This window comes from Rutilus rutilus (genome assembly GCF_951802725.1).
Source record: "Rutilus rutilus genome assembly, chromosome: 17".
Lineage (NCBI taxonomy): Eukaryota > Metazoa > Chordata > Actinopteri > Cypriniformes > Leuciscidae > Rutilus > Rutilus rutilus.
The window spans coordinates 16,460,809-16,479,840 of NC_140230.1; the positions used below are offsets into that span (position 1 = coordinate 16,460,809).

The 19,032-nt window shown below is 36.3% G+C and overlaps 2 protein-coding genes across 2 annotated transcripts; one reads left to right on the top strand and one right to left on the bottom strand.

Annotated features, from left to right (window-relative positions):
* Positions 1-2,445: 2,445 nt before the first annotated feature.
* Positions 2,446-3,955, bottom strand: LOC311306821 (transmembrane protein 100). The gene has a single exon (XM_084435402.1). It carries the CDS (start codon positions 3,946-3,948, stop codon positions 3,514-3,516), a length of 435 nt encoding a protein of 144 aa, XP_084291528.1. The 5' UTR covers positions 3,949-3,955; the 3' UTR covers positions 2,446-3,513.
* Positions 3,956-12,694: 8,739 nt separating this feature from the next.
* On the top strand, positions 12,695-16,873 carry rcvrn2 (recoverin 2). Its single transcript, XM_084385866.1, has 3 exons — positions 12,695-13,388; positions 15,787-15,898; positions 16,169-16,873. Exons 1-3 carry the CDS (start codon positions 13,008-13,010, stop codon positions 16,252-16,254), a joined length of 579 nt encoding a protein of 192 aa, XP_084241992.1. The 5' UTR covers positions 12,695-13,007; the 3' UTR covers positions 16,255-16,873.
* The last annotated feature ends 2,159 nt before the right edge of the window (positions 16,874-19,032 follow it).

Below are 19,032 nucleotides of genomic sequence, written 5' to 3' on the forward strand. Positions count from 1 at the left end.
CTTTATGCAACTCACCCAAAGATTCTGAATATGACAGCTATTACTAATCATCTAAATGTAGAATGCATAGAAACTACCTTACAAGCAAGGCAAGAACCAAATAATGACATTATAAGACTTTGACATGCAAAATGTGATATGATAAACAGATGACGATAAACAAGCCCGTCGGAGCCCATTGACTCAGTGTCAAAACTCTAGCTGCATAACATACAGATAAAATGTCACGCACTGTGCAAAGCAACAATTGAAACCTGCTAATTCACTGGCTTGTCATGTTGCTGAAATAATGTACTAGCAAACCTTATTTAGCATTACATATTGCTAGAATAATTACTTACTGTAACGTTAATTACCGTTATATTATCTTACTAGCTATTTATAACTTATAGAAAGAGTGCAACGTTATAAAGTTACATTACATATATTGCAAAATACGTAATGATTTGAGGACCAAGTTTGTAGTCAAAGTATGGGCAGGCCATTGTCAATGTAAAGCATATTGTTGATGTTTCATCCCTACCAGTGAATGTGCATGGAAGATGTGATGAAGGCAGCAGGAAAAGTTGGAGAGAATCGGCTCCTTTATAGTCAGGGTGTACCAGACTCCATAAATACTTTGAAGGAGAATGTTGGAGGACTGCTAGCTTTATGCAACTCACCCAAAGATTCTGAATATGACAGCTATTACTAATCATCTAAATGTAGAATGCATAGAAACTACCTTACAAGCAAGGCAAGAACCAAATAATGACATTATAAGACTTTGACATGCAAAATGTGATATTTCTGAATGAAAGCATTGTATAACAACAAACAATATCATAGTAAGACTTTTGTATTTTAAATGGTAACAGTAAAAATAATAATCAGAACATTTATCTATAAACATTTTAAGTAATATTTTATGCAATATTTTAAGGCTGCAAATATAATATAATATTTTAGGCTGCAAATATTAGCAATATAACAGGCTGCAAAATTTTAAGTTTTAATATTTCTATATAAATATATATCTGGAAAAAATTATTATTAAAATGTTAAAATACAGTACAATTGCTGAACAAATTAAAATATTTATTTTTAAAAAGTGGGGCATTTTACAGAGTGATGAATTGTTGAGAAATATATTCCCAGATCCTCCAATGAAACGGTATATATATATATATATATATATATATATATATATATATATATATATATATATATATATATATATATATATATATATACTGTATATATATATATATATATAAAAAAATTGTATATCTATTTAACACCCACTTGAAAGCTCCTGGTTAGGGGTTAACCCTAAGGGTTCATTTAAATATCACCATTGTAATCACTGTGATATAATATTGTGCAAGGTAAAACGTTTTTATATGTAAAAACAAACAAGATAAATTCTATTAAACATTTTATTAATTGCCAAACTACTGATGTTATTTAGGCTAGACTGGAATGTCCTCAATGTACGGTTTGGGGAAACAAAAAGATGATTATTGAACATAAATATGCCATTAAGAGTATCAAATGGCAAAATATTTAAAAAGTAATGCATAATAAACCCATCTACCCGAATACTGTATCGATCATGTGAATATTAGGCCTACTATTAGGAAAGGGAATAAAGAACTTAAACTGAAACAAAGAGAGACGTTTTGGATTAATAAACTAAAGGCTAATCCAAGATTACTATTATTTTATTTTTTACATTTGAAGTGGTGTTTTTGAGTATGGAAATAAACTGTATTGGTGAATTTAAAATGCTATAAAGAGATGTTGGTCACATGACAACTGTTTACTAATCAGATGATGTAATAACTGATAAATGATTCTGCTTTCACCATTTGTTGTGCTGCTGAGGAGAGCATTGGCCGAAATGCCTAAAAGTGTTGAGATTTGTATATGTAGCCATCCGATAATAAAGGCTTTATAATTTAAAAGAGTGCCATTGTCATTGTAAAGTTTTCTTTGATGGATTATTAAAACGTTTATTTAAAATGTAATGTTTGAAAATACATTTGTAGTTTGGTAAGTGTCCACTATGCACATTAGACAAATAGATGACAGTCATGATAGTTTTCAGGCATGCTTTTTTAATATTGCTGTAACTGTAAGTTGAGCTTCGTCTGCTGCAACCAAATAGATCATATTTTGTTTTGTTTTTACAGCTCCTCATTTTTGTCTTCAACCGATTGCACACAGATGGATCATTTGAACATGAAAATGAGAAAAGTTAAGGACTTGCCAACGTCAGTGCAAAGCTGTGCATGATTAAAGTACCCTATATTTTAGCATATTAGCTTTCTTTGATTAATGTTTTTTCAATGTTTTTTCTACATTGTATAACATATTTATGTAACATTGTTCATTTTCTCACTAATATTAGTGCTAAAAACATTAATGATAATACTATTATATAATATAACAATAATAATTTATCACCACTACTGCTAATAATACATATCATCATCATGATATAAAAAAGAATAATAACTTGATTATTTAAGTAAATATACATCTTTATGAGAGGCAGTATAACATTTTACAGTATTCAGTAAATCACTGCAAAGAATAATACAAGTGACCAGCAGATGGAGACAGATATTACCGTTTTTACACTGAACAATTAATTTGTAAAGTTTCAAAGATGTTTTAACATGCAGTTACACAAGTTTGTCCGTTACTGTAAATTTGCCTCCCTAATGATACTTTAGAGCAAGAAAAAAAATCTTTTAAGTCTGTTCAACCATTTCATTGTTACAATTTGTTAATTTACAATTAATTTAAAATAGCACTGGCACATGGCATAAAGTAAAATTATTAGTAGTAAGAATAACAATGTTAAACAAAATAACACTTGAAAAAAATCTGTAATGCCTTTTTTGTAGTAGATCATCGTTTATAAAATCCAACTTGTGCTTTCAGAAAAACATTGATAAATGACCCAAATAACACATACATGATGTTTGCACAAACCAGTGCATGCATATGTAGAAAGGCAGTGGGTTTTCTCAATCACACAAGCTGTTAACAATTTTAGATACCCCATACTGTATATTTGCTAAACTATGCAGATGCGATGAATTTGGGCCTGTTGTCATTTTATTGACAGCATATGGCAATGAAGAAAATGTAGTTTATGTAATATATTGATAAATCAAAATAAGTACAAAAATGGATTCAAGGGCTTAGGTTTAAAAGTTAAAAAGCTGTGGAATAATATTAATTCAAACTTAAATGAAAAATGTAAGTCTAATAGTCCTTTGAAGAGTGGTAAATAAACTGTTTTTAATAAATACACAGGAATGCAGAAAGAAATGTCTCTTGAGTGTTCTGAAATCACACAGGACATAGCCAAGTGTTTCCTGTAACAGTGAACCCAATGAATTTCCTGTGACATTCCTACATGATTAAGCAAACAGTGATGGAGAAAAAGAAGGATGAAGCAGCAGCAGACTCATTCAACGAGAACAAAACTGCTATGTATTTTTTCTCTTCACTGCTCTTTTACACCGTGACTCTTTTTAAAACAACTTCCGCATAATCATTAACCAACACTAAATTAGCTTCTGCCCTCTCTCTTCTGGCCATCATTCTTCTCTTTTTCATTAAGAAACGGAGGACAAAGATCACGGCTACCAGACTCAAACTGGTAAGCAGCAGTACCAATCCAAGAGCCAGAAGGTGTGACGGACCACTGTTCTTGTACTCCAAATGGTCCCATAAACCCAATGACACGATACTCAAACCAACCAGAGTGCCCCAAACCCCAAAGGCCAACATACAGGTGCCACAGGACAGCTCCGCTCCCCCCGTCACCACCGTGACACCGGCCACAGAAACCAACCCATTTGGTAACGTTACAGTTTGAGATTTTGGATCATATTTCACGGATTGGGACGGGTTAGGCTGGGATGAAAGGTCCTCGGATGTTGCCATCATTAATGTGCTCCACAAAAGTAATATCTTTCCAAAGTTGCCTGCCTCTTCTGTTGATGTTTGATTTTAACACAATAAATATTTTAGGAAGCAGTTGTCCACACAGACTGTGCTTCTTCTGTGGTTGTCCTTATCTTTCCTCATAGGGTTGTGTCAGTCATTTCTATACTCCCTATAAATGATACAAAAGCACAATATACATCAGCATAATAGCCTATGCATAGAAAATGACATTGTGATGACAACAAATAAAGTTATAAATTATAGAAAGACTACTATTAAGTGAATCAATATCCATGTATGAAAATGTAGACCACATACATTTTAGAAATATTGATTGTTTTTTTAGCTCTCATTATAAGAATGACTTATGTCAAAATTAGTATTATCTATCAGTATCTTGGCTAGTTAAAAAAATTATAATAATCATTAAGTGTCATATAAAGTACACTACCAATCGTAAGTTTGGGCTCCGTAAGTTTCTTACGACTTCTTTCAATAACATTTCAAAAAACGTATACCGACCCCAAACTGTACCTTAAAATTAAAATGTTATAAATATGTGTTGATTGAATACAAACATATCAAATGCATAAATATGTATTTAGTCAAATGTATAAATTTCTCACCTTTTTCTTGCATGTAAAGAGTCACACCAATATATTTGTATTTCAAAACATGAAAAAAAAAAATTGTGTTATATTATATAAAATATTGTTAATCCAGTCTTTTCCCTAAATTTCCCCAGTGTAAAAAATGTTCTCCAAGGACATGTTTTCTCTCAGGCAAGAACATGTTAAATGCGAGTGCGGTGCTCTACGACCATTCACATAGTGTATCACTACTTGCAGACCAGCCTGTACCCACCACAGAGCCGGTGAACTGTTGTTTTTATTTTCCTTATCATTTGTTTGTTTCCATCGCCCCTTTGTGTCCCTAAGGAAAGCGATGTCTGTCATTAGACAACATTATGACCCATTAACTTGTATTTATCTAAGACTCCCTCCCTTCCTCTGCTCCCACCCTCACTCCTGCCTTTGCTTAAGAACCGGCTGCATTTTTAAAAGAGGTATTGTTTTCTAGGCAGAAAGTTTGGTTTTTCCTTCGAAAGAAATTTCCCCTGCCCTTTTGACATTTCAATCGCTATCCTGTCTGCGTGCCTCATTCTTTGCAAACAAGAAATTAATTTTGTTGATTTACCTCTGAGATATCTCTCATAATCATTTCCAAGCTCAAAAAATATCTGAAGCCAGTTGGGTTTGAGTCTTTTCAGTAAAGAAACACTGAATTTGTTTATCAGTGACATCTGTTCTTGTTTAGGTATTCCTAAAGATCTACTCATTCAAAGCCCAAGTTGATCCGTTGAACACCCAAAGGCATAAGATGTTCATTAAACATTTGAAAACACCTTGATGTCGGTAAACACTTGCATTAGAGGGTGTTTCCTTCCAAATCTTGTGGCACAATTGTTGTTTCAAATGACTGACGAGTCAGCCTGTTTGGTGCTGTGCACCTTCAGGAAAGGGTACAAAGTATTTTTGATAGATTGTTTATTATGTTGTCATTTTCAATGATTCACTACAGTGACATGAAACCACACTCACATAACATCCACAACAACTATAGGCTAAATATCTACTAGTCCCAGCAATCCTTGTAATTTGCTGTTAATGTGGGCACATTGTAATTAGCTCTGACAACTAATCCAATAAATGTGCTCTGGAAATTCCTGGAATAGCACAGAGAAAATCCCTGTGCTAAAAGAAGGAACAGTTGCGTATGTCTGGTGTTTCCAAGGGAGTTAAATAAATCCAGGGTGATTAAAGGCAGGGCAGACCTGTATCAAAAGAATGTTTTGGAAAGTTTCAAATACAGCTTAAGATTTAAATGGGGAAATGTATGGGCACAGGGGGAAAGAATCCAGACGAAATGTGAAATGTTCCCTTTTTTGTCCTGTCAGCACTGTAAACGGTTTAAATTGTATGCTGAATAGACTGGGGGCCGTTTACAGGACACCGTTTTCAACTAAAAACTGAAAACTTTTCATGCGTTTGGGCCGTTCATTTACATGACAACGGCATTTTGGGGGCCTGAAAATGCAAGCTTTTGAAAACGGGTTTCAAAGTGCACGTTTTTGAAAAAGATGCCGTTATCGTCTCTGTGTTAACTAATAAAAACGTGAATTTTGTGAAAATGGTGATGTCATGTGCATGCGTATTACGTGTTCAGTCTATAGGCGCATGGTGTTAGCCTATACTTTACAAAGTGACATCGCCAACTAATGGGCTGGCAGCATAATACAGTGTTTTTAATTGTCTTTGTGGATCCATGTGAATCCATGGGGATCTTTGTGAAAACGTTGTCATTTGTCCACGAAAAATGCACTCATCAGTGCCAAACTCGTCAGTTTTGATCAACAAGCATGTGCATTTAGTTATTGTGCAAATTGTAGACAATTGTACTTTTGCACAATAACTAAATGCACATGCTTGTTGATCAAAACTGATGAGTTGATTCTCAGTGAAACTGTCAATCTCTTCACAACTTCTAAATATTCTTTCATCGTGTAAGCCATCACATGCAAAATTATCCATTCAGTTATCCAAATCTGACAGACATGCATGTATTTTCCATAAATATCTGGCATGGTACGTCTGCTAAATTGACAAATGACCTGCCATTGCAATAAAATAGGAATCACAATCAACCAATCAAGTTTGGAAGCATATATGGAGTTTGCCAACAACACGATCACTACCATTTTTGAACATGGAGGACCTTAGTTTTATTACAGCATTTTTTATACAAATCGGTATTGTAAAGGTAAATGCAAGTCTATTGGTACATTCTACAGTATATCCACACAACAACCTCATGTTGGTGACAGAGCAGCAGTATTTAGCCATCAGCAAGAACAAGAAATTTGCAACATGGTCATTGCCAACAATTCCATCAGGCTAAGAGATCCAAATTGCGACATAAATGACAATGATGTCTTTGCAAATATAAATTCTGTCAGCATTTCCATATAGACAGAGTTTTGAAAAGACATCAAATTTGACATTTGCCATTTGAGAGAAATAGTAAAAGAGTAAATGAGCTGTGGTAGTATGTCCAGGTAAACCATTGGTGTGCAGTTAGTACATTGTCCAGTGAGTTTTACTGTACTTAAGATACCTGTATATATTTCTTAAAAGTTTTAGATACCCATTAGAAGAGAAAACATTTGCTAATCTGTCTAGAATAAGCCATGTAAAGTTAACTTTACATTGTTACTGTTTTACTTTATTGAGAATAATGGAGTTAGAAAGACATGAAACAACCCACATTCTAGTTTTTGAGGACGAGGTTGGGTTCAGTCTGGCCAAAGGTCAGAGACGTGCAGCCTCAATCTCATTGGACACCGAGCAACAATTGGCACACCAGGCCAACGTGGGGGTAATATTACAATGTGTGCTGCCATTTCAGAGAATAGTGTGAGCACACATATCCCACACATTGGGCCCTATAACACCCAACTTCTCCTGGCCTTCCTTAACACACTTTCCAGAGACCTACATGAATAAGAAAAAGGTTTAGTTAGACCATTTTCCAAATTTATGTTATCGTCTGGGATAATGTCTGCTTCCACCGAACCAACATTGTTAGGGAATGGTTTGCTGAACATGAAAGAATAACAATGTAGTTCCTTCCACCATAATCTCCATTCCTGAATCTGATAGAAGAGTTTTTTTTCAGCATGGAGGTGGAAAATATATGAACATCGACCGCAAGTCGGTGTCTCTGTTAGATATCATGAATGCTGCTTGTGAGGACATCAGGTGATCACTGCAGGGGATGATTGCATCACTCAAGGAAATTTTTTCCCCGGTGCATGGCAAGGGGAAACATCAGATGTGATGTTGATGAAAATCTTTGGCCAGACCAACAAGAGTGACAGGATTTCCACCTAGATTTTTTTTTCCATAAATGTGTAATAAAGACGGAAGCAAATGCAAGTGCAAATGAGTGTTTAATTAACATAAGTTCTCTCAGGAAAGTAAGATGGGTCAGACGAAGACTCAGTGCAGGCAGAAGATCTCAAGAGGCGATGATCAGACACAGAACACAGACAGCAGGAGAGCGTGACGCAGGGACTGAGACAGGCGATCCTGAAGTGATGAGATGAACCAGTGGTGAGATCGGAGTGAAGCAATCCAGTGTCCAGGGAAAACAGGAAACATGGGGAAAACAGGAAACATGAGGAAAACAGGAACAGGCATCAACACTAGAAACATCAACCAACAATCTGACAAACACAAGACGAAAGACAGGGCATTAAATAGGCTAACTAGATGGTCTGCAACTGCTGCTGATGATGATAACGAGCGGTAACGCCCACATGAAACAATCAGTGCAAACGAGACACACACACATACACAAACACACAAGACCAGAATGAGACAGCGGATCTACCAACCGTGACAAAATGTAATTTTGAGGCAATTTTCTGTTTAGTATTTACAGTAACATGAAATTTACTGTAATATGAAAAATACAATTGGACAAGTAAAAGGTTTCAGTTTACATGTAACACATTTGTTCAAAAATAAATGCACTTTTTGTTTTGGTGACATTGACCAATTTACTGACACAATAACTAGGTTTTGAAGCATGAATGAAATACTTTGGGTGAGTTATACTACATTTTACAGACATGCAATGGAGTTCTGATGTTCCAGCAAACAGTTTTGACAATTGCCCTTACAGTTTAGAGAATGTTAAGACTGTTTAGAAATATGTGCCAAAGCGATTGAGAAAAACTGTAAACATGTGAGAGTCAAAAATCATTAGCTGTTTGGTGAGACACAATTTTAAGCCTAAAAAAAAAAATTTGACTGTTGGGTTGCTTTTTTTAATGTATGTCTATTGTTTATGTCTAATTTATATTAATATTCCATAAAAAATAAGAATGATCAATTTTCTTTTTATGTTTGCTTTAAAGGAGTTGTTGATTATGATTTCACTTTTCTAACTTTAGATAGTGTGTAATATTGCTGTTTGAGCATAAAGGACACCTGCAAAGTTACAATGCTCAAAGTTCAAAGCAAAGGGAGATATTTTCTTTTACAGAAATCGCTTTTTAAGGACTACAACAAACGACGGATAGGGACTACACCAGCTTCCTTCCGGGTTAGTGACATCACAAACCCTCAAATTTACATAAACCCTGCCCCTGAAAACACGCAACAAATGGGGTGAGTCTATGAGAAGAGGAAGAGTTATTGTAGTAGAGCTCAAGCTGTCGCATCCGTCTTTTCACATTTATTGCAATACAGTATGTAACACAAATGCAATAGCATGTCACTCTGTAGGCATCTTACAACAGTTCCCACACGAGCGATTTATAGATTATCATGACAGAATATGCGAATCAATGACTTGAAGATAGTTAACTCCACATCAGCTACATAAATTCATCAACTAACCATTCAGAAATGTCCTGTTGCATTCTACATGTTGTCACTTCTTCTTGAGTCTCTATATCATTGTCCGACTCCAGTTTGAACATAAAAGGCAGAACAGTTTCTGACATTTTAGTGCATACAAGCTGCTAAGGACACGAGCTGTTGAAGCTCCGCCCTCTGTGCCAGGAGCAGCAGCTCATTTGCATTTAAATGGACACGCACAAAACAATGCGTTTTTGATCACCCTCAAAAAGGGACAATTTTAACATGCTATAAAAAAATATCTGTGGGGTATTTTGAGCTAAAACTTCACTTACACACTCTGGGGACATCTGAGATTTTACATCTTGTAAAAAGGGGCATTATACCACCCCTTTAAATGCTCATGACATGTGTTACCTGCACAGCAGTCTTTTTCTTTACATTTGCATGAAGTTTATCACTTTTTCATACTCTCAATGCATTCTCCGGTCTCTGCTGTTAATCCCACGATCCACCACCCAAGCGTTTTGCTCTTTCATAGCAATGAATTGAAAACACCCCTTTGCTCGCTCCTCAGCAGTGTAAACGCATCGTTATGATAGAAAAAGCAATGTGGTCGATAATATTACTATGGAAGAGGTGTGTCACTAAAGCCCAGAGAGAAGTAAATGTCTGTTACACGCAGCTAAAATACTGCCAGTATTTATTTAGAATGACCCAACAGAATTGTCGTGTGTCACAGGTTCAACAATCTAATGATATTTACAAATGAACCTAAACACAGCTGCTACTAAAACAGCTAGTCACTAAACCAAACACGACCTCATGAATTTATTGGAGTAACAACAGTTTATGTGCAAGTGAGGACACCACAATCAGTGAGCAGGATAAAGTCATGTTGCTTATGAGTTTGACACCGAACTAAAAAAAATGCATAATACAGTAAATTAGAAAACCAGCACCAGAGATGACAACAGACCCAATAAAGGACAGATGGCAAGAAAAGTTGTAGAGAGGTGAGGAGTACAGGAATGAGATTAAAAGAGGGATTGTTCCTGGAAATGAGGGTACGGCAGATGTCAGGTCCAGGCTTAATGATCCCCCGATTACAACTTGCAAATGAAACACCATCAAACAAAACCCAGAGGTGTTTCGAATTAACCTCACTGAACTTGATATTGACATCAGCAAAAGCTGCTGTGACTGGATTCACGCTCAGTGAAAGTGTTGACAGTTCGTAAATGCTTCTTCAAATAAAACAGATAAAGCTGATTTTTTAAAAAGCCATATAAAACATATAGCAGGTGCTGCTATATTTCTCAACATTATACTTCTCTTATAATAGCTTTGGATTGGCCCTGCCGTGGTTTCCCATGTACACTTATCTAAAGTAACATTAAATTGAAACAGAGGTAAGACACACCCAAATTTAGATTGGTCAAGCAGCATTTGCTGTTCTAAATGGAAATTCACTTCTTGTCTTTGCAAACCAAGTAAGCAAACCAAACTTGAATTGATGCCAAATATTAGTCGTCACTAATATGACGCAAAACTTGCGGTAACATACGAATCTATTTAATCTACTTGGGAAAACAATTTCAGAGTCAGTCAGAATAAAATCAAATGTTTAAAAATTATAGAAATATTTACCTGGCAATGAAAACTACACACGGCGATCGTGTGGGAAGTCTACCTACAGACTCCTCCAACCTTTTGCCAGTTTTCCTTTTAAACCCAGATAATTCAATATGCTTACCAAATGGTGGTGTCTGTCATTATAATTAGATTTTGGTCCCCTATTGAGGGGTTCACAACTGTGAGATCAGAATTTGTAATTGAATGGGTTCTTGATACCTGTAGAATAATACTTATTTCCATACAGGAGGTAGTTTGAATGGAGGATCTGGGGGAGGGCACACTTTTAAGGGGCACACCACATTTCTCATATTTTATAACTTATTTTAGCTTTTCATTATGGCTGGGAGAATGAGACCATTTTACCAGGCGCACTGAGACTTTAAATGATACCAAACATGTATAGTTACTTTTTTGTACACACTTAACATTGTTTTTTGGAGGAGGAGAAGAGGGGGAGCAGGGGGAGATGATAAGACTATAAAAATGAGGTGTGAGCTGCACTGTGTGCTGCATCTCGGATGTTGCTGTTACATTTGCAAGAGAGAGTTCAAATGGTAATTCTCATGAGAGTCTTTTGTTTTCTCGAGGGGTAGCCCAGACTTGCTGGCACCCGCCTTACAGTCACAAAAGGTCAGTTTGGTTGTCTGGATGCTGCTTTCTGTGCCAAAGTGCATGGATGTCTCATTAAGAGGACTAAGACAGTCAGTTGAGGACATGACTGTATATTCAGGACTCATTGTTAATGACTTTACCACTGCACTTTTGCTGCTGAAATGATTTGGAGTCATCTTATTCTTTCACAATAATAAACATTTACTTGTTTTGTGAATTTGGGTTCTATACAATTGCCTTATAGTATTTCTTGATATCAGTCAGCTGTGATCCAAACAAAATATGTCGCCCACCTAGAAAGTTCTGTAAATAAAGGTTCTCTAGAGTTTACCTGCAAGGTTGATTAAAAGAAAACCAAAATTACTACTATATCACATATTTATTTACTGCCATTTTTAATCATTTTTAATTTTATAATTAGTTAAATATGCGATTTGGAACAATAGCTGGAAATTGCACTTCAATGCAATGTATAAATTCATAAACACACATATAGTAGAAGGTGTGAAACCTTACTGATTTGTGCAAAGTTTTCTTGATTTCAAGCCAGTTTCGCAATTTCAACATGTTAAATAAAAATGGAAGTTATCTAAATAATGTTAAAATTGTGACATATTTAAAAGAGTAGAATTAAAAATAAGGCTTGATACGTCACACAAACTAAATGTTTATTTTGTGTGACGTTACATGTTTATCATCAACAAGCTTAAGATGTAGGCAAGTGACAGTTTTATCAACTGGCCCAGAACTCATTTACACAAACGATAGATAGATAGATAGATAGATAGATAGATAGATAGATAGATAGATAGATAGATAGATAGATAGATAGATAGATAGATAGATAGATAGATAGATAGATAGATAGATAGATAGATAGATAGATAGATAGATAGATAGATAGATAGATAGATGTTGTTTTGATTGTATTCAGGGTTATTACTGTAATAATTAAAGGAAGGGGATAGTCCCGAGCTGTTGATTTGGGGCTCAGAGGCTCAGCCATGTCAAATCCCTCTTTAGCGACTTAAACCTGTATTCAAAGGTAACAGCCTAAGTTCACCTGCCCCACCCTCACTCACTCATTTACTCACTCAGCCACCGTCATAAATCAGTGGTCATTCTTCCCTCTACATTTGAGAGCTTCATTACAACAGACATTGTTCATTCTCTGCTAACTCATCTATAAATCCATCATTTTCAAAGGAGTTTTGAGGGACATTTTGGGGACATTAATTACAGGCACCCAACAAAAAAAGAGATTCTCTGAGAACATCTCAACAAGAGCAGCTTCAAAGTAGAGCGTTTCTCTGATTGGGAAAGGAGGACCCGACAAACAACACTTCCCGAACCCCTACCTGTGCCCTCCACCAGCTGCCAAAAATGGGGAATGCCAAAAGCAGTGCTATGTCCAAAGAGATCCTGGAGGATCTCAAACTCAACACCAAATTCTCAGAGGATGAACTGGCACAGTGGTATGAGAACTTCCAGAAGCAGTGCCCGTCTGGCCGTATCACACCAGAAGAGTTTAAGAAGATCTACGAACGTTTTTTCCCAGAAAGTGACGCCGCATCATACGCCCAGCACGTCTTCCGCTCCTTTGACACGAATGATGATGGAACGTTGGATTTCAAGGAATACATCATCGCTCTACATATGACATCAACTGGAAAGACGGAGCGGAAGCTGGAGTGGGCCTTTTCACTCTTCGATGTTGACAAGAACGGCTACATCACCAAGTCAGAAGTGGGAGAAATCTGCCAGGTAGGTCAAATGATATCTTCACAAATATGAAACGTTTGTGGCACTGTTGTGTGGCTTCCCTTCAAAATCATAGCATAAATGAGTGAGTGTATTTTTGTAGGGAGACTGGGGCTAGTTGTCACACTATTTTACTGCAGTTTCTCAGAGTATCACATATTATAGAACATTTCACCCTTATTCCCCAGGAAAAAATGTACCTTTAGTGAAAACATGCCCCAATATGCAGGGGATGTTGTCACACAGGGGCAAGTTGTCACAATGGAACCTGCCATTAAAAAGCCTATCATTTCTGCAAAACATTAATAAAAAAAAAATGTAGAAGCAATGTTGTACAATTTTTCAATGTATAACACTTAAAGAAGCGACAACATGCTAAGATGCCAACTTACCCCAACCAGTCATTTATAATAAATATGTGTCCTGAAAAAAGTTCAACTTTTATGGTTAAACTCTCTCTTCATTACAGCTGACTGTTCTGAATGTATCCCAGTGTGGTTTTAGTGTTCACTTGTTACAAATGATAATATTAACATTTTAGAGGACAAAATTATTCTGATTTAAGATGTTTGAAACACATTAGACTCAAATCCTTATAGTTACTGAAATACATCCCTATGCAGTCTTAATACAGACCACTTCCCCCATGTGACAACTTGCCCCTGCCCCAATATAGTGCAGATGCATTCTAACCTTTCTCCTGATCAATGAACCAGACTTTAAATATTATCTCTATTCTCATTCTAAGTTTTGTTTTGTCAGCAATGTACTGAACACAAACAAAGCACAAGGCATCATTAAAAAAGAAGCCAAATGTCTTATCCTGTAACTTTGAGTTAATAAGCCAGTGCCTTGGAGCATGGCTAATGGAATTGGCCGATCCCAGAATAAGCTTGAACAATAAATGCACACAGAGGCCTTTTCGGAGGTGGACAGACAGGTGGCTGGGGAGATTACGGTGTGAGAGACCTTTTTTTAGAAAGACTCTGGATCAGTGGGTCATAGAAGTCACAGTAAACAGTGGGAACATAAATTGCATATTACATGTCCAGAAGGACAAACATGAGAAAAAAAAAAGCAAGAAAAGAGTCACGGCGATCGGTACAGTAATATAAATTAAAGCATTGGAAGAGAGTACACCACCACGAAAACTTAAGATGCAATATGGATACTATTGGACAGGAGATACACTTACCTTTTTGATGCATTGTTTATGGCATTGTTTATGGCATTAAGGCATTTGTGGATGTATATTAAAATGGTTATTCTCACACAGCTAGTGTCAGATAAGCATTGACCTCATACTCAGGCTTTGTGATCACTGGTTTAGTGGTTTATAAGTGTAAATGTCTCTGTCATCATGCCAGTGACTGAATGCCAAAGAGTAGCTGATTAAAGACTGGGCTTGTTGAGGCCAGTGAGTGGTTTTGGCAGGAGCTTTGGTACTGCATCTAATCTGTATTATTCTTACGTGTCTTATGTGTCAGAGATAAACATCTCCTCAGATCACTGAACCACTCAGATCCAGGTCAGCTGTGGTCAGGCAAAACTAAAGTCTATGTTAATAACCCTTGGCATTAGTGGTCCTAATCTATGATTACCTCCAGACAAGCATCATCAGAAGAGCAGATGGTCATTCATTTGACACTCCCAATTATGGCTGATGAATAATGAATAATGTAATAAAATATTGCATAGCCTGTATTGAAATTTAAGGTGTTTACTTTTGATGTATTGGGGAGAAAATGCTATGAGATTGGGAAATGGTGGCTAGACTATTATTAATAATATTATTAAAAGGCAAACAGATTATATATATATATATATATATATATATATATATATATATATTATAACAATGACCACAACAAATAATATATATATATATTAACATCAGTTAAATTTAAGTCGTTGTGTTTGGATATAAACCAACATTTTTCAAGTTGATTGATGTGCAATTTTCTTTGAGTTCCAATCCCATAATGTGTAAATGAAAGAGAAGTTTTAAAAATTATTCAGGTTACACTATATTTCCACTTTGGACATTCTACTAAGTAACTTTGCAAGTTTGTCAACTAACTCGCATTCATTTCCACCTACATGGCAACTAACTCTCATTAGAGTATTAGTAGACTGTTAGGTTAGGGTTAGTAGAATGAGTTGACATGTACTTATAGTCAGTAGAATTTCTGTTAGGGGAGCATCATAATAAAATGTTAGCAGATATTAAATAGACATGACTGGTATAGTTGATATGTAGTTGCAAAGTTACTTTAGGTAGAATGTTTAAAGTGGACTATCGAAAAAAAAGTGTTACAGGTATTCAACAGAGCATGAGCATTAGTCTGTTATTTTTCCTCCCTTCTCAACTTCACTTTTCTTCCATCTTGTTGATCTTCAGGCTATCTTTAAGCTGATCCCTAAAGAGGCCCAAGAGGATCTTCCAGAAGACGCAAACACTGCTGAGAAGAGAGCAGACAAACTGTGGTCGTACTTCAATAAAAAAGATAATGGTAATGTCTTTGTTTTTATAGTTTTAGTTTTTAAATAGGCTAACTGTTTAACTATTTGTATATCTTTTAAAATAATACAATAGATGTATTATTATCAAATATCTGCCATCCCTGGATACATGGTAAAAGTTTCAAGTCTGTTACTTGAATATACATTTTCATGATGGTAGATGGTACCATTGTAATGTCAAAAAGCTGCTGTTAAAAGCTATGTAATATTGTCCAGTAACATTGAGGGTTCTCACCCTCTCTTTCTCTTTTTTTTTTCAGAGCGATTGGCTGAGGGCGAGTTTATTCAAGGTGTTCTTGACAATGAAGATGCTATCCACCTTATTCAATATGAGCCTAAAAAGTAACAATAAAACGAGAACAATAACACTGTATTTTTATTATCATGTGGTTTCCTTTTGTGCTCCCTCCCCCCCCCCCCACCCTTTCTTTTTCATTTAGTTTGTTTTTAACTTTTACCCCTTTAATCTGGCCACATCTGTCTGTTTCTTGTATTAGTGTGAAATAATTTTGTCAATATCTGAAAGCCCATTAACTGCAAAATATTTGGAGCGAGTCATGATAGATGGAGTGAGGATAGGTTAAAGTGATTATTATTAAAGATTGTAAACTGATAGTAAAGTGTCACTGCTGGGAACATTATGTGTTGAACTGTGTGAAAATACACTTTCTGAAAGATGAAATTATAACATATACTCTTGAGCTGTAAGCAATCTTTGTTTTCTTTATAAAATGAAATGAGAGCTAGATAATTCATTTTCCTCTTGTAAAAGAAGTAAAATGCAGATGAAGGCCAACTAAAAAAAAAAAGAAAAAAAAGAAAAGAAAAAGAAAACAATTTATCATTCAGGATGATTGCACAATATATTCAATAATGTTTGTCATTTAAATTGTGCAAATCTGTTTTTTGATGTCCGTAGCTGAGGAATTAAACTAAAACAATAAAAGGCTACCATGAGTCTCACTATTCTGAGTCAGTATTTGTGAATTTGTGTGTAATTGTTTGGTTGAGGTGAAGAGTTCAAGTAAACCGCTGGAATGGGCAGCACATTAATCTCTGATGGTCTGCTAGCGGCCGAGAGGTTTAACATTCTCGTGGCAATATTTACCCGTAATCCTAGATTATCTTTGTGTGTGTCAACGCAAGGCAAATTTGGGCCAGATATATACTTCATGCACAACACACAGGTAAATGCGAGTCTGTATGTGAGAACTTTCTAATATTGTGTTGAAGAGAGTCATCATTATGCTCTTTATAACACTGTTTACTAACCGTTCCTTTCCTCACTGTCTTAGTCCAAGTCAGGATTACTAACATAATCGCCTGTCCAACATTGCAAAGTAGACATTTCAAAATCTCCAACTTCACAGTCCATCCTCTCTCTCCAGTCTCTTTAACTCTTTCTCCGCCATTGACGCGAATTTCCAGTGTTATGCCCAATTTCAACTCCTTGCAAAATTATTACCTCCCTCGTTGACGTCAGTACTTGATTATCTAATCCTAACCCCACCCCTAATCCTAATCCCTCCCCCACAACTAATTCTAAACCTACCAATACTAGGGGGGTAATAACTTGGCGGGGATCAGAATTCGACACAACACCTGATTTCCGTGTTTTCACTGTTATATGGTAAGGGGCGCTATTACACATCGTCTGAAAGAGTAGGCTACTGAATCTCCTGATCAAAAACACACTGGTCCCTACATACACCGGGTGCAATGCACGAGGCAAGTGTTTTTTGCTAGTTTCAGCCTGACGCAGTTATCATTTTCACATCCTGTGCCACATTGTTATAGCAAATGCATTTGCATCCATTTGTGCGCCCATGTCTGAAAACGAGATATGTTCAGGCACATTGTTGACGCGTTGCTATTTTAAGGCAACTGAAATAGACTGCACCATTAACCAACAAAAACCTGGTCTAAAGTCAATGGCGCAGTATTTATTTATTTTTTGTTAATATGAGCCTAGTTGGGTGCACAACGCGCACACATTCTGCTTATTACACACACAGGGCACAGCAGCACACAAACATGCAAAATATTACAAATAAAAGGATTACAATGTAAAAGATTATTATTGTGTACATAAAGATATGGTGGAATCCGGCTTGTCCCATAGATGGTCTGCTTGCACGCTTTAACGTTGCGCACGAGCTGATCCGTTTTTCCTCTCTGGAGACGCGTTCAGTTTTTCTGCTTGCAAATTCCGCCATGTAAGTAGCGAATCGCCATGGTGCGAGCACAACTGGCTTTTAAAGGGAATGGGAGATGAGACTCTGATTGGTTTATTGCACGTTACGTCCAAAACACATGGACTACTCATTAAGAGAATAGGAACAACCCTTTTAGACCATGCCAACCATTTGTCCCGTCATTAAACTAGCAAAAGTGAATTCCGACACGCCCTAAATGCACTTGTGCCGTGCACTTTAGACCATGCACTTAGATCATTAAAATAGGGCCCACTAACACAGGTGAAGGGAAGAAGATCAAGAGATAAGCAAATGCATTTGTAAAATAACGCGATCATCAATATTAAACAGCATATAAATCAAAACTGCTTAATGTTATATGAAATGTCGACCCATGACGAGCTATGACTGAGCAAGCATTAGGGGTGTTGATGGACTCGATCTACTCCATGTTTTGATCATTGTTCTGAATCCGATCCAGACGTAGTCTGACAAAATCATGATTTTCTCAGCTTTTTGCTCAAAATTTTCTTAAAGGAGAACTCCGGTCAATTTTAACATTGAGCTCACTTTTTTGTACATTTGGAGTGCTGTCAGTACAGAGAACAACGACAAAAATCGGTGTTGCCTACACCGTGTTATCCTCGTTTTAAAATTTGCACCCTGTTGACTTCAATGGGGCAAGTTTTAAACCTGCTTTTAGCCTCTTAACATCCTTGATGTGTCATTACAAGTGCACAGGTCATGTGAGTGATTCCTTCTGAGTGAACGATTGTCGAGTTCACGCGCATAGGTTTAGTACCTATGATCACGCGCGTGAACTCGACAATCGATTACTGTGGACTTCGACCGAAAACAGGATGTAAATACAGGTATGTGCGCTGGCTGAATAAACATCATTTTTTATATATTTCTTTCACATCTACTGC

What these genes read in the sequence shown, in the direction of transcription:
- LOC311306821 (XM_084435402.1), bottom strand. Translation starts at nt 3,948, where the DNA reads ATGATGGCAACATCCGAGGACCTTTCATCCCAGCCTAACCCGTCCCAA.
- rcvrn2 (XM_084385866.1), top strand. Translation starts at nt 13,008, where the DNA reads ATGGGGAATGCCAAAAGCAGTGCTATGTCCAAAGAGATCCTGGAGGAT. An exon ending in AAGTGGGAGAAATCTGCCAG is followed by an intron (nt 13,389 to 15,786) that starts GTAGGTCAAATG and finishes GTTGATCTTCAG; the next exon opens with GCTATCTTTAAGCTGATCCC. An exon ending in CTTCAATAAAAAAGATAATG is followed by an intron (nt 15,899 to 16,168) that starts GTAATGTCTTTG and finishes TTTTTTTTTCAG; the next exon opens with AGCGATTGGCTGAGGGCGAG.